We start from the raw sequence: 25,208 nt of genomic DNA, 5'->3' as shown, positions 1-25,208 counted from the left end.
ACATATGAAAGAAGAGAAAGGATTTTAAAAAATGCAAACAAGCGATAAATACCAAATTCAGGACTACGATGACTCTGGGGAGGGAGGGCAAGAGGGGTGGGTAGGACCCAGAATACTAAGGACTTCAAGTATATCCATACTGTTTTGTTCTCAGGCTGGGAAGAATACACAGTTGTTCATTGTGTTACTTTTTGAATGCCTGAAATATTTAATAGTTTTTTAAATGTTAAACGTTTTGGCACAAAAATATGCTAAAATACACAAGTCAGAGCTTGAGACACACACAGTGTGCCCTGTATTTATAGTTTATAGTTTACTGTATGTATCTTGATAAAAATACATACACGCAGTATGTATAGTTTATAGTACTTGTAGTTTATAGTCTAGCCTTAGAGAAAGGAATGGGTCAGCCTGAAACCATGCCTGCCGACGGATTCTGCTGGTAAAATGGAGGGACCGCCAGGGAGCCTGAACGTGGTGTGGTGTTCGCACACACATTCACTCACCCACATAACGCCCTCCTCCAGGGGCTCCCATGGCTGCTACACACACCCGGCTGCCTCCACTGGCTACCGTGCATTTCATGGCAGACACAAACTATTCCTAATTTGCCTCTCCAATTTCTCGTCCTAGAGTAGATGCCTGCGTGCGGAAGAACTGGCTGAGTGTGTGAAAGAAAATAAGGCTAATGGCTTATGAAGGGAGGAAGGGGAAGGGACTGGCTGGACTGCTCAGAAGGAAGCTTTTAGAGACCAACAAAGAAACCTCTCCAACACACCCCTTTCTGTGAATCATGAGGGTGGCAGCCACCGGAAGCTAATATCAAACTGCAGAAACTTCCTTTTTGAGGATTATCAAAGCACACAGAGATACATGTCCCGCTGCTGGAGGACAAGCCGGCTCAGTAAGTCTTGGTGGGGGCACACAGCGTGCACCAGAGGGGGCAGGACAGCGCAGCAGTTACGACAGACAGAGACATCAGAGAGCCACTGGTGCAAATGACCTGTCTCTAGGCCTCAATTTCTTAACCTCCAAAATGGGTATCAGCACCTGTCCCGTGGGGTCATTCTGAGGGTGAAGAAGGTAGGCCACAATTGCGGTTAGCAGCAGGCGCCATCCCCTGCTGTCCTCCAGCAGGAAGGCACTGCCTGGTCCGCGGGCCAGCACAGGTCAGAGTGTAGACGGCAACGCACGGGAGCAGATGGTTGGCTCCCCGGCTGCTCCTACAGTGAGATGGCACCGTCATAGCGGACAGCAGGGCACAGGGGACACCAAGCAGCTCATGTGGGCATCTGGTCAGCAGCTGTCTGAAGTACTATCCGACACCACCGGGAGAAAATCACTTGTCTACAGCGCTTCCAATAAGGAGGGAGTGCTCCACCTGAACGGACCATTTCCCGGCTCCGCAGTGCTTGTCTTGGGAATGCTGGGGTGAAATGTCTCCTGTGAAAAAGTTCAGTTCAGACAATGGAAATTCATCACAGGGAAGTGTATCTGACCTGCAGGCTTTCTGTCCGACCAGGTGGGAACCAAAGATGTTTCTAGCATGTGGGTGAAGTCACATCACCAAGTCTGTGGCTTTAAAAATCCCAGCCTTCCACCTCTAAGAAACACGAGACAAAACCTTCTAGAGATGCTTACAATAATCTTCGATTCCTTCCACTCACTGCATTTTAAATCCTTACATTTTAACTACTCTCCCCACGGCTTCACACAGCCTCACTGCCCACCGACACCTGGGACTCTTACCTGCCGCTCTCCCCTCTTGCAGAACATTTTCCGACCGCTCAAAATGGATCAGAATTGAAGTGGCCCAGCAAAAACAAAAATCGAGTTTTAAAACCGATGTACAAGACCCTGTGGATCGCCAAAGGAGAGCAGAGACACTGGAGTAACAAATCAGCACCTTGAAGTTCAGTCACTGACCAGAAGAGGAGCAAAGGGACAGTGTCCAGGCAGGATTAGGAACCTGGAAATACTGTGCTAAATATAGCTCCCCAGCCTGCGGGACTCGGAAAGGTGGCCAAGAATAAGTATCTGGCGCGTTTGGTAATTTCTGTCACTTCCTGTTACTCACATCCTGCTGTTCTGATGCTGCCCAAAACGCTGGATTCGCCATACACACAAATCCCCACCTTGAAGCCCCCTGAGACACGGACTATTCAAAACAGCTGGGATGTGCGTAGACGGCAGACTTCCTCACGGAGGGCCATACCAAAAACAAAAATAGCACCACACAAACAAGCGCTAGGAGGTCCCTGGGCGAAATCAGCCCCAGAACGCAGGTTCAGACCCCCCCAGGTCCCCCACTGCATGTGGCCTGACACCCAGAGGAGCCCAGGCATGAACTGCTGCCGGGGCGCTTCTCTCTAAAGCTGCACCCATCTCCAGTCTCAGGGCAGCTCTGAAGGCAAAAGGGGACCCCCGCCCCCCACAGTGATTCCACCTGCCCAGGGGCCCACAGCACACCAGATAAGCACCCTCCGCCCCACCCAAGCTCCAACCCTCCTGAGGAGACCAGTCCCCGGGAACACATGACACTCAGGCAGAGAGCAAAGCCAACTGGGCCAGAGGCCAAAATCCCGTGTAATTCATCAGAGGACAGATTTTCAAAAAGGAAGAAAAAGCAAGATGAAACAAAAAGGGCAAGTTATACCTAAAACTGAAATGGGACAAAAGTATTTGGGGTTACTGATCTAGTCAGTATTTCGACCGTGCTTTATTAACCTTTGAAATGTGCTCAACGTGGGGAAAACCTTAGAGATTATAGGTGGCCCTGAGCGGGTGCTGGAGGCAGACAGACCCTGGCAGAGGAAGGAGGGGGATCGCCAAGAAAGAGCACCCCAGGTGTGGAGGTGGTACCCCACACCACATCTCCCCCACAGCAGGCAGGAAACAAGAAGCTGACATGCAGAAGGCAAAACACAACGTGCCTCCGACAGCCAAGCACATAACCTAAATCTCCAACAACTCACGCCACGAGCGCACGACGGAACATCACACAACCAAGCTGTGCAAGTGCAACACAAGCACGTATTCGTGGACACAGATGTTCAGAATATAATGCATTATTTTATGTTCATTATTTTTTATTAGGCTCCATGCCCAACGTGGAGCCCAATGCGGGGTCTGAACTCATGACCCTGAGATCATGACCTGAGCTAAGAGTCAGATGCTTAACTGGCTGAGCCACCCAGACACCCCCAATATAATGCATTTTAAAAGCAGGTTACAAATTAGTATGTATAAATGATCCCACTGTTATACTATGTACTGATATTCACAAGAAAACACCTACCATTTGTCTATAGCAGAGTTTTTCAACCTTGGCGCTACTGACATTTTCAGCCAAATAATTCTTTGCTGTCCCCGACAACACTGTAGGATGTTGAGTGGCATTCCTGGACATGCCAGTAGCATGGATTCCACCCACTCCAGCCCCCACATGTCAACCCAAAGTGTCTCCAACTGCCAAATGTCTTCTGTCCAAGTGGTAAATCCCACCTTCCCATCCCCGTTCCCTCCCATGTTTGAGAACCACAGGTCTCTATAAAAGTGTATCTAGGATCTCTGGACACAGTCAGTGATAAGACTTCTGAGTGTTTTCTACATGTTATCTGTATAAAAAAGTGAGTAACACACCAATCTTAGCATGAGTAAAACATTACAGGTGGTCTTGCTATAATGCAGTTTTTGAGTTGCTGCAAAGCTTCACATTCAGAATGAAAATAAGTCTCATGGGAAAGAATGAGCTGGGACAGACGCTCAAAACCCTTGCAATTCTGTAACCAAGCATTAGAAACAAAAGCAATAAAAGTACACATTTTTAAAGTACATGAGGAAATACTACAGTGAATACAGAACTTTACCTTTCATTTTTTTTTAAAGATTTCTTTATTTGAGACAGAGAGAGCAGAGGACAGGGGTGCAAAGAGAGGGAGAGAGAAAATCTCAAGCTGACTTCCCGCTGAGACCAGAGCCCAACGCAATGTGGGGCTCGATCTCACGATCCCAAGATCATGACCTGAGCCGAAATGAAGAGTCAGACACTCAACCGACTGAGCCACCCAGGTGCCCCAGAACTTTACCTTTTAAAAAAGTGAAGGAGCTTGATGGATGGGAGGGAGTCTGTGGCTGAGTTAGACTGGCAAAATGCATAAAGATCTAAGATACAATAAGCAATTCCCAGGCAGAGCCCCAAGGCCCCAAGCCCAGGGCTGTGCTCCTCCGGGGCTAGACACACCCTGGCTAGCGATGGTCCCTTTCACAGGCTGGGCCAGTGCACTTGAGAGAGAAACACAGCAGCAGAAGGGGCTGTGACTGAATCTGCCTCTCGGCTACCACACAGAGGGAAAAATTAGCTCCAAGTCATTAGCTCAAGCACTAGGGTCATTATTATCCCAGTGATAATGGAATCTAAATGAAAGTACCCCGGCAGGGGTCTTGAAGGGATGTGGAGATGGAGGGAGCATGATGGGAACACTTGGACAATCTTAAATTTGGCCGCTCCCATGCTGTCACAATCCATCTGTTTTTATCTGGGATTATTTGATGCCAAGTCTGCACACAGCCAAGTGCATCTACGGTAACATTACAGTCAACAAGTATTGGGAGAAGACGAGAAGAGACATAGCAGCCTCTACAGCCCAAGGTCAGCCACGCACTTTTCTGATCACTGAAGGTCAAGCTATCAGGCACTTAAGACTTCCCAGAGCAAAGAACACGCGCATCTGCTGACTTGCCAGGTGTCCGCCCTCAGGACAAAGTCTTGTGCACACCTTGACTGATGAGCTTATCTCAAGGATGTTTGCACCTCCAATACTTCCAGTGCTTAAGTAAACCAGGGACTAGCTACCAGGCAACAGTCGTCGCAGCCAGAAAAGAGACAAATACCACACAAGGGGGAAAACAAGGTTTACAAAGAATTTCGGAAAGGGCATATTTACATCACATTACTGCATAAAACAAAACAAGCAAAAGGGCAGGACACACAGCACGAAAAACTGGAAGCTGAAATTTCAGGTGGTGAGACTGCACGGTTTTTCTCTTTTTCTGTCTTCTGTATTTTCCACATTTTCTAAAGTAAAAAATGTTTTAAAATACATCTCTGCCTCTTTCTTCTTCTTCCTCTTGTTCGTCTTTTTTTACCCACAAACTCAACATCTGGGACAAAAAAAACTAACCAGCTGCCTATGCAATTAGCATCTTCCCCTTCTACCTTCCAGAATGGCCCTGCTGTTCCAGGCAGCCTCCTGCACGGCCTGGCTACCAGCACATTTCCCACAGCCCCTGCAACTCAGGGAAAGCACTGGGGGCACTCCCAGGGAAGCTCTTTGAAAAGACAGAACAGCACAGGCCGCCCTGGCCCTGGCCCGCCTCCTCCCTGCGGCTCCTGCAGCCGGCACCTAGCCCCATGAGGGGACCCGCACAGTGGAAGCTGGGTCTCTGCCGACCTCGGGGCTCCACACCAGCCCCAGACTGCCGGCCCCTGGTCTTTCCGAGATGAGAGAGAAACAAACTTCTGCCTTATTTAAACCACTGTTACCTATGTTTCCTGTTCAACATCCCAAACCTAACCTTGAGACACCAACCTCACCATCACAGACCAAGGCATAGAAATGGAATCTTCTTTCTCTTCCGGGTCAATAACTTGATTTTTCTGTTAACTAGGACTGAAAATTCTCAACTCAAATGGGCAGCAACACCAAGGGAGCTTGATTTAATAGAGTAACAGTAAGGTTGAAACAACAACACTGAAAATCAAATCTGAGGACATAAGTCAGGGCCAGGCAAACTCTACAGCCTGCCACCTGTTCTTTAAAGAAAGTTTTATGGGAGCACAGCCATTCCTGTTTATTTACATATTGTCTGGACTGCTACATACAGCCAGAGAGACCCTATCACTCACAAAGCCTAAAATATCTGGCCCTCTACAGAAGAAGTCTGCCGCTAACTGCAGATATATAAATCATTGCTCACATACACCCCAGGAACAGCATGAAGAGAATTTGATGTGGAAGGGTTAAATATAACGTGTTGCAAAAAAAAGATGGAATTTGCACGTTGTCCCTTCTCTCTGCCTCTGGCTCCACAAAGGAGAGGCCTCCATTCTGTTCCCAGAGAAACCCCTGCATGCCTGGCAATAGTTCATGCTCAATGAATTCTCACAGAATTGAACACGTCCCAGTTACATGAAGGGCCACTTACCGAGCAATTTAGGGTGAAAACCCTTGTGACTGTGGAACATACCACAGTGATGTATTCTGGAGCATAACTCCCCTCACACACCCTGTCCCTACCTCACAGGGAACACTTCTGGGTGGTTTACCCTGCACACTGAGGAGTTCCACATTCTCCCCCTTTCCTGTGATTCAGTCCGGGAGCCATGTTGTCTGAGAAGACCGCACCCCACACTGAGGCCACACGGCGACATGTGTGAGAATGTGCTCAAGTCTTGCTCCTGACAAAGCACAAGGCCAGGAGAAGCAGAATCGGAGGCATGGGTCCTGTCCACTCCTTTCCATGTCCCTCACATCTCTGCCCTCCTGGACAATCCACCATGTAAGATGCAAGGGACAGCCACCTCCTCTTCTCCAGGACTAACTCTGAGGAAAATGGCTTCAGACATTTTACCAACACTGTGAAGGTTTCACATCTGATGGTCGTGATGCAAGCTGGAGGAGGAGGAGGGGACAAAGACGCTGTGCGTGAGCCCTTGCTCTTCACAACTCATAGTTGTCAAAGGGCCCTACTAAGGTTCAGCCAGAAGCTGAGGTCACAGACTAACACACACACCTAGGACTGGACGACCATGTGCCCCAACCCCGTTTCATGCATTAGGAAACAGACACCCAGAGGACAGGTGACTCCCCAAGGCCACACTGCTATAGGAGGCAGAGTGGGGGTCAGAAGACAGCTGGCCAACTGGTCACCTCCAGGGCACGATGTGGCCTGTGGAGAGCCCTCCTTGAGGGATGGAGTGTCTGACCCACGTGGTCTGGGGGAGCTGCTGAGTGCCGGCAGGGGCTCAGGAAGGACACAGGACCATGAGGAGCACAGCTGTTGTTCTCAGCTCCTGCGCCCAACCTCTGCAGCTGTTGAGAGGTGCAGAGAACCAGCCACTGAGACGCAAAGGAGGGAGGGGGCACTAGACCCCTCTAGATGCCAGGGACCGGAACAGAGTCATGTCCTCTCAGAGATGCCCAGTCTAAATCACACTGTCCTCTCTAACTCCCCGAGTGACTAATGTACTTGGTCCAGAACGGTCATTTGTAAGCGATCCAGGAAAGGACATCTAAGACCATATTCCCAGTAAGGCAGGTAAATCACACACAACATCAACTGCCTTTTGGGATAATCTTGCCCCATGTATAACCCCCGTTCCTAACTCTAAACAATTTATCCCTTTCCTCTGACCAAGCTTCCTGTATTCCTCTGGTATTTCAAGTATATTTCAAAACTGAAAAGAAGTCATTCCAACCACAGGATTTCACATTTTAAAAAACCAAAACAGAAAAAGGGTTGAAAAAACTTTTTTTCCCTTGGCAAGTCCTGACTCAAAGGGTCTGTCTACCGGGCTGTGGATGCATCACTGGGTATTTGAATAGCCACCGTGGGAGGGCATGGCATGCGGGTTGGCGGAGGCCAGCTGGCCTGACTCAGGAGCCATCTCCCTTTGTCATGGCACAGCTATGACACAGTCCCGTGTGTATGGAGAAGACAAGAAAGCTTCCCAGAGATGCCAAGTGACAGACACACAGCAACCAACAGATATTTATAGAACGCCTACTTTGTGCCCAGCATAGCTCTGGGGTGCTGGAATAGAGAGTGAGTCAGTAAGCACCAGGACATCCCTTTTCTCGTAAAGCTTACACCTCTCCCTCCGACAAACAGAAATCAGAAGGAGAAAGAAAGGGTGCATCTGTTAATGTTGACATAAGAGAAAATCTAAATAGCCTATATCCATTATAAATTTTAACTTATGGGGGCTCCTGGGTAGCTCAGTCAGTTGGGCATCTGACTCTTGATCTCAGTTCAGGTCTTGATCTCGGGGTTCTGAGTTTGAGTTGCGCGTTGGGCTTCAAGCTGGATGTGGAGCCTACTTTAAAAAAAAAAGGCTAAAAAATTTTTATTTATGATAAAAAAATGTCAAAAGGTATTATCAAAAACCTTTCCAAAAAGAAAACTCCACACCAAGTGTCATTGGTAAGTTCTAGCAAGAATTTAAGAAATAACACCAAACTTTATCAAAAAAATAGAGGGGGGAACAACAATATCACCCCCTTCTGTTATGAAGCCAGTTTATATGTTTTATAAAGCCAACTTAACCTAAGTACGAAAACCCAACGAAGGTAAAAGGAAAGAAAAAACTACAGATCAATATCTCTCATGGATATAGAGGCAAAAATTCCTAACAAAATAATAGCAAGTTGAATTTAACAATAAATAAAAAGGATATTATGAGGAAATAAGGTTTGTCTCTCAAGAATACAAGGTTGGTTTAACACTCGAAAATCAATTTCATTTGCCCTTTAACAAAATTAAGGGAAAAACAAACATATGATCACTTCAGTAGATGCAGAAAAGCATCTGACAACACTCAATACCCACTCATAATAAACATTCTCAGCAAATAAGAAAATCCTCAAACTGATAAAGGGCACCTACAAAAAGCCTGCGACTAATATCATACTCAATAGTAAAAAGCTAAATTGTTTTCTATTAAGATTAGAAGAAATGAAAATATTTCTGCTTTCACTACTTCTCTTCATTATACCAGCAGTCCTAGCTTTTGCAATGAGGCAAGAAAAAGAAATATAAGGCATCTGGGTAAGAAAGAAGTACAGCTGTCCCTATTTGCAGATGATAGAACTGTTCATTTAGAAATTTCTGAGGAATCTACAAAACAACTCCTAGAATTAATAAGTTATTTCCCAAGATCACAAAATCCATTATATTCTTTTTTTTGCAGCAAATGAAACATATTTTTTAATTTTATTTAATAGGAACAAAAATTATAAACTACATAGGAATGAATCTAACAAAAGATATTAAAGATATCTACCCTGAAAACCACAAAGCTCTGCTGAGAGACATTAAAGACTAAATAAATACAGAGTTATATCACATTCATGGGAAAATTCAATGTCATTAAGATAGCGATCCTCCCCAAACTGATTTAGAGATTTGATGCAACTTCAATCAAGATTCCATTAGGTTGGAACATCTTGATCTCGGGGTTGTGAGTTTGAGCCCCACACTGGGTGCAGAGATTACTTAAAAATAAAATCTTAAGAAAAAAAAACTCCAGCAAGCTTATTTTGTAGAAATGAACTATTTTTAAAATTTACAAGAAAATGGAAAGGACTTAGAAATAACCAAAGCAACTTTAAGAACAAAAGTTAGAGGACTTGCAGATGCCTGGGTGGCTCAGTAGGCTGAGCAGCTGCCTTCGGCTCAGGTCATGGTGTCAGGGTCCTGGGATGGGGCCCCACATCAGGCTCCCTGGTCAGCGGGGAGCCTGCTTCCCCCCTGCCTTCCACTCCCCCTGCTTGTGCACTCGGGCACTCTCTGACAAATAAATAAAATCTTGGGGGGGGGGGGGGAGTTAGAGGACTTGCCCTGTCTGAGTTTAACACTTATTGTGAAGTTATAATAATCAAGAAAGTGTGGTCTTGAGGTAAGGTTAGACATATAGACCAATGGAACAGGACAGAAAGTCTGGAAATAGATTCACAAACATATGGTCAACTGACTTGTGGCAAAGGTGTCAAGGTGATTCATAAGAAAAGGCTCTTCAACAATGCTGCTGGAAAACTGAGCACCGCTAAGGAAAAAAATGAACATCAACTCTTACCTCACGTTCCACACAGAATTAACTGTACGTTAGTCATAATCCTCACTTCTAGAAAACAACGTTCGCAATACTAACGCAGAAAAAGGTTTCTTGGATTGAAAAACAAGCATGAACCATAAAGAAAAAAACTGATGAATTCAATTTCACCAAAAAGAATGACTCTGTTCTTCTAAAGATGCCATACACAAAAAAGGCAAGCCACAGATTGGGAAGAACATTCATAACACATACGTCACACAAAGAACTTATATCCAGAATATATAAAGAAATCTTAAAACTCAATAATAAGACAACCAATTCAATGCAAAAATGGACATATGATTCTACCACCACCTCACAAAATAACACAAACAAATGGCCAACCGGCACATGAAAAGACGCTGACGTTATTTGTCATCAGGGAAATGGAAATGAAAATCACAATGAGATACCACTACGTATCTATTAGGGCACGTAAGATAAAAGACTGACTCCGGCAGAGGCCGGTGAGAAGGCAGAGCAGCGAGTCGCCCTGCACTGCGGGCAGCTGTATGAAATTCCAGGCACTCTGGAAAACAGCTGAGCAGTTTCTCATAAAGTTAAGCACACACCTACTATATGACCCAGCAATTCTCCTAGGTTCTTACCAAGGGACATGAAAACATATGTCCACACAAAGACTTGTAACAAATGTTGACGGCGGCTTTATTTGCAATAGCTCAAAGTTGGAAACTGCTCAAATGCCCACCAACAGGTAAATGGATCAACAAATTGGGGGAAAAGAACACACTGTTGATACACCCAGTGTGGAAAATTTTCAAAATCATTATATTGAGCCAAAGATGCCATAAAAAGGGGGACATACTTCCAATTTATACTGAATTATTCTTCAATTCAATTTACATTGAATTACTCCATTTATACAGAATTCTTTAAAAAAGCAAAATAATGTTAAAGACAGAAAATAGTTCCATGTTTGTCTGGGGAGGGGTGCAGAGAGAGGATGGATCACGAGGAAGCTCTTCAGGGGGGGGATGGAAATGTTAGTTACCCTGTCTGGTGACAGTGTCAACACGGGTGGGGGTGTGGCAACTCAACAAGCCGTGCACTTTAAACAGCACAGTTCACTGTACAGCAATTCTACCTCAACTAAGTTATAAAAATAACGTTAACATATCTTGGTGCACTGCAATATTCTTTAAAGGACAGGGTGGACCTTTCTCTGAATGACTACAGCGACCATATAGTTTTATCATCCAAGCCAGGAAATTTCTGCAAGTCAAAGTGAGTGCTAAAAATAATTAACGGTGTTATCTCATCTACAACAGGGTGTGTGAACTGGCAGTGCCCTGGACAAAGCAGCACTTACGGCTTTGGGAACAACAAATACCCAGTCTATCCCTTCGTGTGATTAGATACTTGCTGCATAAAGCAAACCACAATGTTCATTCCTCAGAAGACAGAGAGCCAGAGCTGGCACTGGCTGGAGGATCAGCTACGCCTGGGCCCCTGCCTTCCAGTCACAGAAGTGGTCCCGGTCTTCAGTGTCAGGGGCAGGACAGGAGCCAAGGCTCCTGCCTCAAGGTCAGTGTCCCTCCAGCCCCACCAAGGACGGGATGGGGACCAACCCCACTCCTAACTATTCTACAAATGTGCGATTACTCTGATCCACCATCTTTGGACTTTTACAGCCAGCAAACACCAGGCAACAGTGAAGAGGGCACATGACACAGACCAGGTTTTCTAATGCACGTCCAGCAGGGGGCGCCTGGCTGGCTCAGTCAGTGGAGCGTGTAACTCCTGCTCTCAGGGTCGGGAGTTCCAACCCCAGGATGGCCAAGGAGCCTCCAAAAAAAAAAAAAAAGTCCGGCAGGGACAGAGGCCAGCCTGGGTAGGACCTGAACGGCCCTGTGCAGGCAGCATTCCCAGCCTTCTGTGAGCACCTCAACCCCAGGCTGAGGTCTGGAGGTTTAGCTAAACATCCTGTACAGAACTGGTACAGCAGCTCCTACAGTCCTCCTGACTAAAAAAAGGGGCGGGGGGGGGGGGGGGGGAGAATCACATGTTTCATTTCTGAGTTTACATTTCAAAGCAGGTGCTTTGGCTGGGGGGGGGGGGGGACTATTGAGTCAATAAACAGCAGTCTCCCCGCCACAGAGCTGGGAATTATCTTAATTTGATAACAAGTTGTTTCAAGGAAATAAAAAGCTCCTACTCACTGCTCTACCTACTCTGGAATACCAGATTATTCTGGGACAGGAAAACAGGGTTTTTTAAACATAATATCCTACAGAATATCGTTTTCCTAACTTTCAACGAAAAAAAACCAGACAGGACTTGGCGCAATCATATCCCTGGTACACATACCAAAGAATACTGGGTAAAGGAGGACTAAAGTTATTAATTTCCTAGACACCCTAAGAAAAAAAACTCAATCACATCCACACACCTTCTCCACGGTTTCTTTTCCCAAAGAACTCTTTCTTTACGAAAGTAGTGGAGTCAAACTACAGGCTCTCGACTGTCCATTTGGTTTTTGTTTCCTCTATCATTTGTAAATAAAAACAATTAGAAGTGTTAACAATTCTCACACACACACATACACACACACACACGTACTGTGAAAATGGCCTAGATTTCACAAGTGCAACCCCTACTCTGTAACACCACACAGCCCAGGCAAGTGACAAGAGTCCTCCCCCACCCCCCATCCTAAATATACTTAACAGAAACCCACCATTGGCCCCAGCGCTCACCAGAAGGCTGCCAGAAGAAGACGGTGTCCCCTCCCTTCAGCCTGCTTGAACAACCGTAAAAACCAAAACCTAAGGCCTCGTGTGGAGTACCTGGCTCTGAGGACCCAGAGGCAGGTGCTGCCTTAAGCAAAACCCCACACTTAGCAAACACACACTACCAATTTGGCTCAACGCCTGCCTCTTCCTGCTTCTTGAAACTGAGAACACAGAGTGGATTATGAAGCAGGGAATTCACTGGATTCACTTCCTCCTGCAGCTGCTCTCCTGGTCCTGCTCCCCCGTCCAAAGGGTGTTTTAACCATCACAGCCTTTAATTCACTAAGTACCTGCTATGTGCTGGGTGCCTGTCCCTACCACCGCTGGTGAGGTAGTAGTGCTGCCCTGACCCTGTCAATGGGAGGATGAAGCTACAGGTGTTTACAAGTGGAGGTCCCACAGCTGACAGCTGGCACAGCCAGGACATGAGGTCAGTTCCCCGGAGCCCTGCGCTAGAGCAGGAACCACGGTGGGCTTGCTCGTGGCAGTGAGCCCAGGCGGCAGGAGCTGCTGTCCGAAATACGTGGGGCTTCCCTTCTGGCAGGTCTTCTAGCTTCAGAGGCCTCATGGGACACCCTCAGCCCATGAGTACGACTTTCCCCACCCCGGCTCCAGGCCTGCAGTCACAAAAATTGGGAAGAGTTTCCATGAGGGAAATCTGCCAATTATATATATAGCTTTTCCTCTCTCTAAGCCAAAGTGACTGGCGCAGGGGTTTTGCCCAGGAAATATCTGAGCTCCAAACAAGCTGAGAAGGAAAACTGATGTTGAAATCTGGATAAAGGTCATGGTTCCTCACCAAAGGAGCAGCCCTGGCCACCCCACAGGCTGACGTCTGCTGGAAACAGCTGAGCAAGTCAGGTCCAGGGCTCCACCCAATGTAGTTCTACTAAGGAACTTTCATTCATTCAACAAACATGAATGCCAAACAGATGAGATTTAAAACAACTAAAAATATTACTTAAATCCATTACCTAGCTTCTTTTTTAGAGTTATCAGGCAGTACTACTAAAACAGGAGAAGTAAAAGGTAAAGGAAAACTGACGTTTTTCTCCTTTTTTTAGTAGTTATTGCCCGATAGCTCTAAGGAGAATAACTCTCCCGATATCTACTCTTCGGCTGCAGATGCTATTTTTCTACACTCTCTGGACCTCATCTGAACTCCTTTGAAATTCCTGTAAATCGGAATAACTGCTAAGTGCGGCAAGCTAAACTCTATTACTGTCCTACTATCACTGATGAGTGGTGGTACAGATGAAAACCAGGAAGCCTTCAGAGGGCACTTTTCTACCAACCCGGTGACCTATGAGATGCTATCCCCATTTCACAGATGAGGAAATGGAGTTACCCAGCTAACAAACAAGACCACCTTTATAATAGACCTCGTAAAACCTCTGGATACCATTAAATATTTCACCAATATTCCCTGGGGGAAAAGGAAGTTATAAATACAGACATGACAAATCACTCCTTACTTTGTATGGCGTGGTTATTCTGACACGGTCATTTCAGGGCAATCATCAGGATGATGCTAGGAGCAAAGCCTGCTAGATCAATCCCTACCCCAGTAAGCCACATGGTGTGGACACACGACCAAGCAGAGGTGCCACATCCTACTTTAGGGAAGTTGTGTGAGATTTCAACATGGCATTCGGCAGAAGCAGCCCCCTAAACATGTATATTCCACAGGAGAATATAATTCTCATTCAATTTATAGGAAATTATACTGAAATATGGGCACATTTTGTTTGTGCCACAGACCCTGAAAACCCTCTTTATTGTCAATCCCCCTTATTTGGCCAATCCACCTTTCTGAAATTTACAAACAAATTTAAATGTACCTAATAGGACCTCTCCTTCCTTTGATTCTGTTCTTATATGATGCCAACAGGCACTCGCTTCTGGCTTTCTGCCTTCTGCCCTGGCTCCTTCCGCTCCCTCCAACCCCCCTCTGCCCTCACATCAGCATGTGCAGACTCCCCTTGCTGCCCTTTTCCGGCCCACCCCTCTGCTCTCCTTTCTTCCTCAGTCAGCTCAGTCACCTCTGCCCAGGTCCCCTATCGGCCCACTTCCTCATCATCAAACCCAGACTGGCCTCCACTCCTTCATCACAGGTACATGACACGCTCGCCTGAGATTCTGGGGACTTAGGATACATTACAGTTCCAATTATGATCCATTCAAAATCAGGTAAACAGAAGCTGATGAAGCTGTAAACCAGAACCAAACCCAAATCAAAGAGAGCAGAAGAAAGTTTCATCTTCTCAGTCTCGAGGGCAGGCAAGAGAGGTGAAAAAAGACACAAGACAGAGCATAGGCTGCCCTCTCCAGGAGAACGGCACCCTCTCTTGGGCAGGGGCTCAGCACAGGGGCTGCTCTGCAGGGGAGACCACACCCATCTTCCCAGATGTCCTTCCTGTGGTCTAAGATGCTCTGAGATGCTCGCTCTAGCAGTATCTTCAACAGGAAAAACAGAGCATTCGAAGTCCCTAATGCTGCAGGAGTGAGGAAATTAAAGGTTAACTGATCAACTCTGCCACACCTACAAATGAAATATCTCCACATATAAAAGTGATCGTTACAGACTCATGATGTGGAAGTGTTTATGATGAAAATATAAATTACACACATACTGTGTGTATAATGTGTGAAATGTACCATACGCCTCTTGACATATGACTGAAGGGGACCCAAAGAAAGTAGCTGCTGAGCTGCTGTGACCTTTTCTCCCCACTCCCTTGAAATCTCCTCTAAAATCATTATTACCATGGAAACACTCTACAAAATAAATGGATAAGCTGCCCTGCACACGGTTCCCGTCCCGGGACGCTCCTGGACTCCACCCCAGAGCCCACTCACATGCCCCTTCTCAGTGGCCACGGGCAGCCCCCGGGCCCACACAGCCACTTCCGTCTCCATGCTCCCACTGTGCTCTGCACCTTCTGCTGCTGCACTTGTCACAGGGCACAAGAATTCCCTCTTTTCATGTCTAACAGCCTCTGAGAAATCCCTGAGCGCAGGGAAAGTGTTTGTCCACCGCTGTCTGCCCTCAGGCGCCCAACAGGGATTGTGCCACCACACAGATGGTTGAAAGAAGGAAAAACAAGTCTTTCCAAAACATGCATCTTTTCCAATTGGTTCCTGTTCGATTTCAGAAATCAGACTGCCAAGGTAAGGCCGTGCTGTTGCCAAATTATTCCCATATTCTCCAGGGGTAAACAAGAAGTTTTCAAACCGTCAAACTTGCTGGAAACACACACACATGCACACACGTGCACACACACACACACGCAGCAAAGGTGCTGGCCTGACCCAAAGCTGCTCACCAGAATCCAGAGACACACAGCTCCTAGGAAGCTCCTCGGCCCAACGCTCATGGCATTTTAAGAGGGTAACGGCAGCAAGAAGAGGTCCAGCCCACAGAATCATCCACAACGATGGATGTTGGTTCCGTAGGACTTCACAAAGAACAACAACTCAATATCCTCTCTAAACAAAAAGAAGCAACGAAACCTACTTCCAGTACTCTGGACTGGGGACAGCAGCTTCAAAGAGGACACCCAGCCTCAAGTCAAGACCTAAGAAGGTGAGACCAAGAGTGCGCAGGTCACTAAGGAGCCTGTGCTCATTTGGCATCACATGAGCATGGGTCCCAAACGTGGCTGCACTTCAAAATCACGGAAAGCTCTAAAAAATCACCCATTTACAAATCAGCATCAGAACCTCTGGGGATGGTGCCAGGAACTTTTTTCCCCCAACGGTGCCCAGGCACAGCCAAGTTTGGGAACCACTGCCCTGAGCGAGAAGATGCCAGCGCGTTCCCTTCTGACCACGGCACGAACAGGAAGATCCTACAGAAGGCAGAGTTTTCACCCGAGGAGTGGGCAGGGTCTACGGAGGGAACTTGGGGAGAGGGCCTTCAGACTGAGGTGCCCCACCAAGACCAAGGCGACCTGTGCACCGGGGGTTTAAGAGCAGGCCATGGCAGGGCGAGAGGCTGGGATAGCTGGCGAACACCAGGTCCCCTGGACTATATGACGTAAGAACCGGGGTGGCACTCAATAATTTATACTGCTTTTAGAAATGGGCAGAATGTGACTCTTTTTAATGGTTTTATATTTCAGGTATATTCCAGTCAAACTTGTCTTTCCTCTTCAAGGTCCAACTCAAGTGCAGCTGCTGCCAGGACCCCAGGGATAAGGGTAAAACAGTCAGACTGTTTTAGGTCGAGTGAAGTCTAGAATAATCTATAGTGATTTTAATTAGAAGTTATTCAGCAAACACAGAACGTATGAAACATTTCACTTAAGAAATATAAACAAAACAGGGGCGCCTGGGTGGCACAGCGGTTAAGCCTCTGCCTTCGGCTCAGGGCGTGATCCTGGCGTTATGGGATCGAGCCCCACATCAGGCTCCTCCACTATGAGCCTGCTTCTTCCTCTCCCACTCCCTCTGCTTGTGTTCCCTCTCTCGCTGGCTGTCTCTATCTCTGTCAAATAAATAAATAAAATCTTAAAAAAAAAAAAAAAAAGAAATATAAATAAAACAAACTAAAAGAAAATCGTCTAATTAAATACCAAATGACATCATAAATTGTTTCACTGCTTTCAATTCCCCCATTGAACAGACAGGCAATGAGTGCCTACAATCATACTGTTAATAGCAGCAAACACTTAACATCATGCCTACATTGCATTAACTCATTTCATCGTCACAACAACCCCATAGTAGGTACTATTACTATTCCCCATTTCTCAGAGGAGGAAACTGAGGCTCAGAGTGCTTTAGTGACTTGCCCAGGGCCACTCAGCTAGCAAGAGGCTGAGCTGAGATTCATGGCCAGGCCTCCCAGTCCTCGCCCCTGGGCACTGGCACAGCACAAGTGCCCATAGTGGGTACCGTCACCAATAAAGGAATGTAACTTAGTCCTACTGTCTAGGTCCTTACACTTGAGGAAATGCAGTTCCTGGACATTCGAAGACAGAGGCCCTGCTTCCTCTAGAAAAACCAAAGCATGGAAATACCACATAGCACATCATTTTCCCCATAAATGAAGTAACTGAACATGTTACGGCATAAGTCCCTAACACCCAAGCGGCATAACTCATAAAGCACCATCCTTCCCTCAGGCCCCTGTCCCCCCATAGCATTGGCTTTCTGGATCACTGCTGAGAGCAGCCTCCATGCCTGCCCTCTGGTTGCTCAGGGAAGACCTAGAGCCCCACTGAGGGAGGGTGTCATGAGCACCCACCCACCAGCCCGGAGAACTTGATGTGTGCCTCGACAAAACCAGAGCCAGCTGCTGGTCCCAGGGCCAAGGTCCCGCCCCGTGCCAGCACCACAGCCCAAGGAGTCAGAGGAAGGGGGCTCAGGCAAAGCCCAAGGGCCATGAGCACATGACACCGTGACAGCAGGTGACATCCCTGACAGGGGTGAAGGGCTCCAGGCAGTGAAACTTCCAGAGAGGCACCGTCCTCTCCCAGGCAACGTGGGCGCAAACGCCTCACAATCCCCGCGTGCTTCAGGCTCCTTGCCATCCAAGGGACACGGGCCAGTACTCAGCCCGCACCTGCCTGCAGGCAGCCCTCGTCCTGCTTCCGGCCAGCCATCCACAGCACCTGTGTACACTCCGATGACGAATCCCTTTGTCCTACTTAGTTTTGAAAATCTTCACTAATTCAATCCAGCTGATTCTGCCTCCCTCGAAAGGGACAGTGCCTCTGACACCAACGACCCTGAAGTCAGTCTCTCAGGTGAAATTTCTAGAACTGGAGGGGCAAGCGATGTGCCCCTGGTAAGGGAGGGTGTCCAGAGCCACCCACGTCTGGCCCTGCACACATGAGGTGACCGTAAGGCCTTGTGTAGAGCTGCCTTCCGGGAAGCAATAATCACCAACTGCTCAAAACCCCATTTTTCTTCAGCACCCTACTGAATTCCCAAGTCACATAAGAGGAGGAACGGCACTGGTGAGGAGAAGTATTTTACCAAAGAGCCTGCAGCCCTGCTCTCCATCCAGCCCCTTCTCTCGACTGTGGCCCCACCGAGGCTTCCACACCTCCCACTGGGCGACCACAAAGGCCACCTGCCTGGCCTCCTCACATCCATTCTGGCCACCTCCTCCTGGAAGATCAAATCTTCGGCAGCAGCCAGACTTGTAACAAAAACGGCTTTCAAAATCTGAAAGGCTTCCCAGTACCCATGGCAAAAAAGTCCCAACTCCACACAGCCCAGAAAGCACTTCACCTCTGACCTCTGCCCATCTCGGCACCCTCACACGTTCTGCCTCCTCCGGCAGGAACCACTCCCACCCCCGGGCACCTGCCAAGCCGGCCACGGCTCCCTCTCAGCCTCAGGCCTCCGAGCCTCTCGTCCCTGACACCTGCCCCCCGCTGCAGCCCTGAGCTGCCTCCCCCCCAGCCTGCTGCTTCTGTGACTACTTGGCCCACAGTGCCCACGAGACCCGCAGGCTGCATGAGGGGAGACCTGCACGGCAACCCCGAGTGCGGCCCAATGGAAGTGCCCTGCCTAGTGAGAGCAGCGGGGGGAGGGGCCCAAGTCATCCTGGAATTAGCGGCAATCAAGTCACTCCTCGACAAAGACTGTGTGCTGGCTCCTGGGTGAAGCAGTGAACAGAACAGACAAAAACCACTGCTCTCACGCAGCATCCACTGTGGCATGGGAACAAAGAAAACCAAATGGACTCCGAGGAGAGACTCTGAGGGACGGGTTGGGTGGCAGCGTGAGAATACAGCTGTGCTGTGCCCCACTGCTTCGACTTGTTCTTGCTGCATTTTGAAACTCTGAATAACACTGAAGGAGGTGATGAAATTTCATCACATCTCTATTAAAATAGGGCAAAAATTGAAAATGCTGAAAACACTGACTTCAAGAAATAAGTCAGTAAAAGCCCTGTGCTCTGACGGCCCTCCAATGCCTGGCACACTCTAGAGCTCCCGGCTGCTAGGGGAAGGCCATATAAGAAGCCAGCGCAGGACCGGAAGACAACAAAAACCACTACGGAGAGCTCAAAGACGAAGAGATCGGGGCGGGGGGGGTGGGATCCAAGTCAATGAAAACATCTGGAATCCCAAAAGAATATGGAAAATCTTTCCCTGAAACAGAAAATGACTACATTAAACAGAAAGTATTTTTTAAAATACCACTCTATCAAACAAGAATTAGCCAGGATAAAAACAAACTAAAAAGAATGTGAAAGCTACGCTGGATGGGGGTAACAATCACAAGTAAATCCAAACAAAATTAAAACTTTCTAAGTAGAATTTGAGGAAACCAACAAGTTAAAATAATGCAGAAGAGCTTGACAGACATGGAGGATCCAGAACCGTACCCCTACAAACCCCTGCCCCCTGTAACCCGTTTAACCAGCAGCTGCGCTAGGTGCACCAGGCCCCCTTCATCCACCTCCACCCTGGCTGCACTGATGCACCACCTGTCCACTGCCCACCCTCCACCCCTCCCCACTCAGAACCAGGAGCCTCCCTCTCTTGGCAAGGGCTGTGGTCTTCCCCCACATCCTACACACCCTCCATCCTTCCTCCTCCAGTTCACCCTCCGCAATGCAACCAGAGCAAAACATTCTCACTGCAAATCTGGGAATTTCACCGAACGGAACTATTCAATGGTATTACGGGTTGAATGACTAAGTCCCAAGCCCTTCCTATGGCCTCCTCCAGTCTCTCTCCCTCTGGCCTCAGCCAGCCACACAGCCCTTCTGCTTCTTCACACAGTCTACACTGCATCATCCACCACAAGGCCTTTGCACACACTGGTCCCTGGACTCACCCCATTCTAGGATGCCTACAGGCATGAGACATACAGACCCACTCACACACTTGTACACACTTCCTTCAGTTGATTTACCACTAACCAGTTTTCACATCTCAGTTAAAACATTACTTCTTCAGGGGCAGTCCTCCCAACACTACCCCAGTACCAGTGGGGGTCCTCCTTGTGATGCCCCACAGAGCCTTCCTTCCCTGTAACCTGTTTCACCCGTAACCTCTCTGCGTGTGCTTCACTGAGCCTTCGAAGAATATGAACTTGACGAAGAGCCCCTCTCCATTTCTGCTCATCAGTGACAGTTGACCACTGAGCATGGTGCTGGGCCCTGGACAAGCCCTCAAAAGGCACATGCTGAATCAATAAATGAATAAACAACAAATTCCCAAAGAACAAAACAAAGCACACAAACCAGAATTATACAGAAAATACAAGGAAAAAAAGACCTTTTCAAAGTTGGACAACCAAAACCAAGCCTGGAAGACAGAAGATTCAATACCAGACAAACTAGTAAGCAAAATCCAATTATCACTTAAGAGAAAAATAGTCCCACGAGATTTCGAGAAGAAATGTACGGGGCGCTGGATGGCTCAGTTGGTTAAGCACCCAACTCGATCTCAGCTCAGGTCTTGATTTCCACAGAGGGCATGGAGCCTGCTTAAAAAAAAAAAGGAAAGAAAGAAAGAAATGTACAGGTATCTACCAAGATGGTAACAAAGCAAGGCTGGCTTCAGAGGCCTTCCCTCCAACACCAACACTGGGAAACACCATGCTGTTAGAGTTGATCTAATAAAAAAAAACAAAACACCATATTTTGTTTCCTTTGTGAAAGCAGAACATTCTACATCAGTCTTCTTTTTTGTTCTTCAGTGCTTTCTCGTTTTCATTAGTGTGATACTAACAACAATGGTTGGTAGTTGGCAAGTTCTAGGTGGCTAAACACCCCGTCAGGTACACAGCTTCACCGAAAAAGGACATCACCACATGCACTGGCTATAAGCAGATACAACATAAGAAAATTTGTGAATTGTAAATGTATCTTTTAAAGGAATTTTTAAATTCAACTCATCAACAAATATAAATGTAAATGGTGCATATACCACTCGCAAAAATGCAAAACAGAAGAGAGATACCAAGGAAGCATTCAATCAAGAAAGCACAACACAGCCACTAAACACAGGAGTCCGATGTATAAAAATCCTGACAAGCAGAAATTGTCTCAAGTTCACAATTATATACAGCTCCAGACTGAGGAAAAACAACTTCTAACAATATATTGCTTACAAGATTTAAATCTAAAATAGCAAGGAAAAACTGAAGATAAAAGTGAGGGTGGAAGACAGAAGTACACATTATCAATTAAATTCTGAACAAAGAAATATAACAATATCAGACAGAGTACAGTTAGTGATAAAGACTGTTCAGTGTAAAAAAGATGTTACCTTATTGACAAATAATTACTCAGTAATGAGGGTATTAACATTTATATGTTTGGGTGTGTGGGTGGCTCAGTTGGTTAAGCATCTGCCTTCAGCTCAGGTCATGATCCCAGAGTCCTGGGATCAAGCCCAGCATCAATCTTCTCCCTCTCCCTCTGCCCTCCAATCCCTGCTCATGGTCTCTCTCGCTATCTCTCTCTCTCTCTCTCTCAAATAAGTAAATAAATAAATAAAATCTTTAAAAAAAAAATTTAATGTGTCTAAAAGCACTCCAAAGGGCACCCAGGTGGCTCAGTTGGTTAAGCGTCTGCATTTGGCTCAGGTCAAGATCCCAGGGTCCTGGCATCAAGCCCCGTGTTGGTCTCCGTGCTCAGCGGAGAGTCTGCTTGTCCTTCTCCCTCTGCCCCGACCTCCTGCTTGTGCTTTCTCTCACTCACTCACTCCCCCAAATAAATAAATAAAATCTTTAAAAAAATACAAAAATAAAAGAGCTTCAAAAATAGTGAAGGTAAAAAGTGTTGCAAATGTAAGAAAAAAATGACAAATATAATTATCCTGAAAGAGAGTAATTCCTCATCAGTCTCTGGAAGATCAACTAAATTAAAAATAGGATCATAAGAAGATTTAAACAACAAATTTCATAAATTGTGACAAAGACCAAACTTTATTCCCTTTGGTAAATACATTATCCTTCAAGTAAATGGTATCTAACACTTCTCACATTTTATAAAGAGTGATCTTAATGTCAGATACCTTTAAGTATCATTGAACAACAACTGCCAATTCATCCATTAAGTGGAAGAGGCTGAGAGGCTGAACAGAGCTTCTGGCAATACCATACGACTGGTGGGAAAAAAAAAACACAAATTCAGAGCCCAACAGAGAATGAATACCTCAATTTACAGCTGAGAGGCCTAAAGGAGTATCCCATGAAAGCAGAGGGAGTGACAGCAATAAAAAAGTATGAAATCTTGCCATTTGCAATGACATGGATGGAATCAGAGGGTATTATGCTAAGCAAAATAAGTCAGTCAGAGAAAGACAAATGCCATATGATTTCACTCATATGTGGAATTTAAGAAACAAAACAGATGAACATAGGGGAAGGGAAGGAAAAATAAAATAAGATAAAAACAGAGAGAGAGAGGCAAACCACAGGAGACTCTTAACTACAGGGAACAAACTGAGGGTTGCTGGAGGGGAGGTGGGGGGGGGGGTAACTGGGTGGTGGGCATTAAGGAGGGCACTTCATGTTATGAACACTAGTGTTATTTGCAACTGATGAATCACTAAACTCTACCCTGAACCTAATAATACACTATACATTAACTATTGAATTAAAAAAAAAAAAAAAGCAGAGGAAGTGAAAAGAGACCAGCCAATGGAAAAAGTAAAGCCCACAATCAAATTAGCTCTATCACAAACTGGATTTAAGACAATCTGCTGCTACTTTGCCTACCTACCAGAAGCAAAAGTAAATGGTAAGGGAAGACATCATCATCTGAGCATAAAGTTATCTTGACAATTTTTCCAACAATGCTTGTCGACCAAAATTAACAGGCATACCAGGAAAAAAAGACTAAAGAAACAAAAGCGAAGAGAAAAATCAGACAATAGAAAAAGGCCCATAAAAGAACCAGATATTAAGAACCAGATATTTGAGTTTTCAGACATAGACTTTAAAATAAATATGTTTGGGGCGCCTGGGTAGCGCAGTGGTTAAGCATCTGCCTTCGGCTCAGGGCGTGATCCCAGCGTTCTGGGTTCGAGCCCCACATCAGGCTCCTCCACTAGGAGCCTGCTTCTTCCTCTCCCACTCCCCCTGCTTGTGTTCCCTCTCTCGCTGGCTGTCTCTCTCTGTCAAATAAATAAATAAAACCTTTAAAAAAAATAAATAAAATAAAATAAAATAAATATGTCTACTATAGGGACTTTGGCAGGTAACTAGAAACCTTTTTTTAAAAAATCAAATGAAAATTCTCAAGCCGAAAGATAAAATAACTGAAAGTGAAAACTCAATAGAAAGACTTAATTACAGACAAGACCTGAAGAACATCAGAAGATAATAATGATAATAAAGCATCCAGAGTGAAAAGAATAGAAAATATTTTTTTTAAAGACAGTGAAAAGACCTAACATATAAGTCCCAGAATAAGAGGAAAAATTAATGGGTAGAAGCAATACTTGAAGAAATAATAACCAAGACTTCGCCCAAACTGACAAGAGAAGGAATGTAAATCCATAGATTTCAGAAGTGCTAGGAATGCTAAGCAAGATAAATACAAAGAAACATGCCCGAAAAATCATAACAAAACATAATAAAAATCTTAAAAGTAGTAAGAAGTAGAAAGAACGGTATATTACCATCCAAGGAGCAACAATAAGACTGATAAATTACTTCGAAGAGAAATAATGGAAGCTAAAATACAATGACTTTTTTTTTCAACGTAAGGTCTGTGTCCAACGTGGGGCTTGAACTCACAACCCCAAAATCAAGAGTCACGTGCTCTACTGACTGAGCCAACCAGGTGTCCCTACAATGTTTTTTAGATTGCTGAAAGAAAATTGCTGCCAAGCTATAATTGTATAACAAGCAAAAATACCCTTCGAAAAGGTGAAATAAAGATATTTTCAAACAAAAATAGAAACCCCTACTAAAGAAATATTGAAGGGAGTTTTTCCAAACAAAAAGAATACTAACCCAAATGAATCAAAGAAATACAGAACGAAAGAAAGAGCAACAGAAAAGGCAAATATCCATTATAAAGCTAAATGACTATGGACTGTACAATAATGTCCTATGAGGTTTCAAATATTTGTAAAATTAAATAAACAACAAACAGAAAGACAAGAGGAAGAGTATAGAGGTTTGTTTTTAAGTACCACAAATTAATTGTAGTTTCAATTATAATTTCAGTAGCAATGAAGAGTATAGAGAGTATGAAGGCTCTAAGATCCTTGCATTATCAGGGAAGCACTAAAAGTACTAACTATTACAATTTAGTAAATCAAGAATATATTTTGTAATCTGTAGAATATCCACTAAAATAATATATATGAAACAAGCTAAAAAGAGGGAAAATGAAATAATCCATTTAAGAAAGGAAGAAATGGGTGAAAAAAATATAAAAAGACAAAGAAAAAACAAATAATAATGTTAGATTTATACCCAAGAGTATCTTAGTATAAACATAATCAATTTCATCAAAAATACTGGTCAATTTTAAAAACCACGCAACCATGTGCTGCTTATAAAAAATATACCTCAAATATAAACAAAAAGGCTGAAAGCAAAAGAAAATTATATATAATTACTTACAAAACAACTACCATCCAAAATAA

General features: G+C 45.5%; 1 protein-coding gene across 5 annotated transcripts in view; it reads right to left on the bottom strand.

Annotated features, from left to right (window-relative positions):
• DGKD (diacylglycerol kinase delta) overlaps positions 1-25,208 on the bottom strand; it is a 110,943-nt gene that overhangs the window by 53,703 nt on the left and 32,032 nt on the right. Inside the window, exons 1-2 of one of the 5 annotated variants that reach the window (XM_087864456.1) lie at positions 1,750-1,944; positions 1,051-1,443 (exon numbers count right to left, since the gene is read on the bottom strand). The exons of 2 other annotated variants lie outside the window; for them this stretch is intronic. Coding sequence is in view for 1 of the 3 variants with exons in the window: in XM_045794094.2 (XP_045650050.2) it covers positions 1,750-1,776 (27 nt within the window). In the remaining 2 variants the exon portion in view is untranslated. Of the gene's footprint in view, positions 1-1,050; positions 1,444-1,749; positions 1,945-12,591; positions 12,613-25,208 lie in introns of those variants that run through there. 2 more of the 5 variants (XM_087864460.1, XM_045794094.2) reach the window with 2 other exon arrangements.

This window comes from Ursus americanus, chromosome 1 (genome assembly GCF_024610735.1).
Source record: "Ursus americanus isolate L20-20 chromosome 1, mUrsAme1.1.p, whole genome shotgun sequence".
Classification (NCBI taxonomy): domain Eukaryota; kingdom Metazoa; phylum Chordata; class Mammalia; order Carnivora; family Ursidae; genus Ursus; species Ursus americanus.
This window is presented reverse-complemented; position numbering and strand designations above follow the sequence as displayed.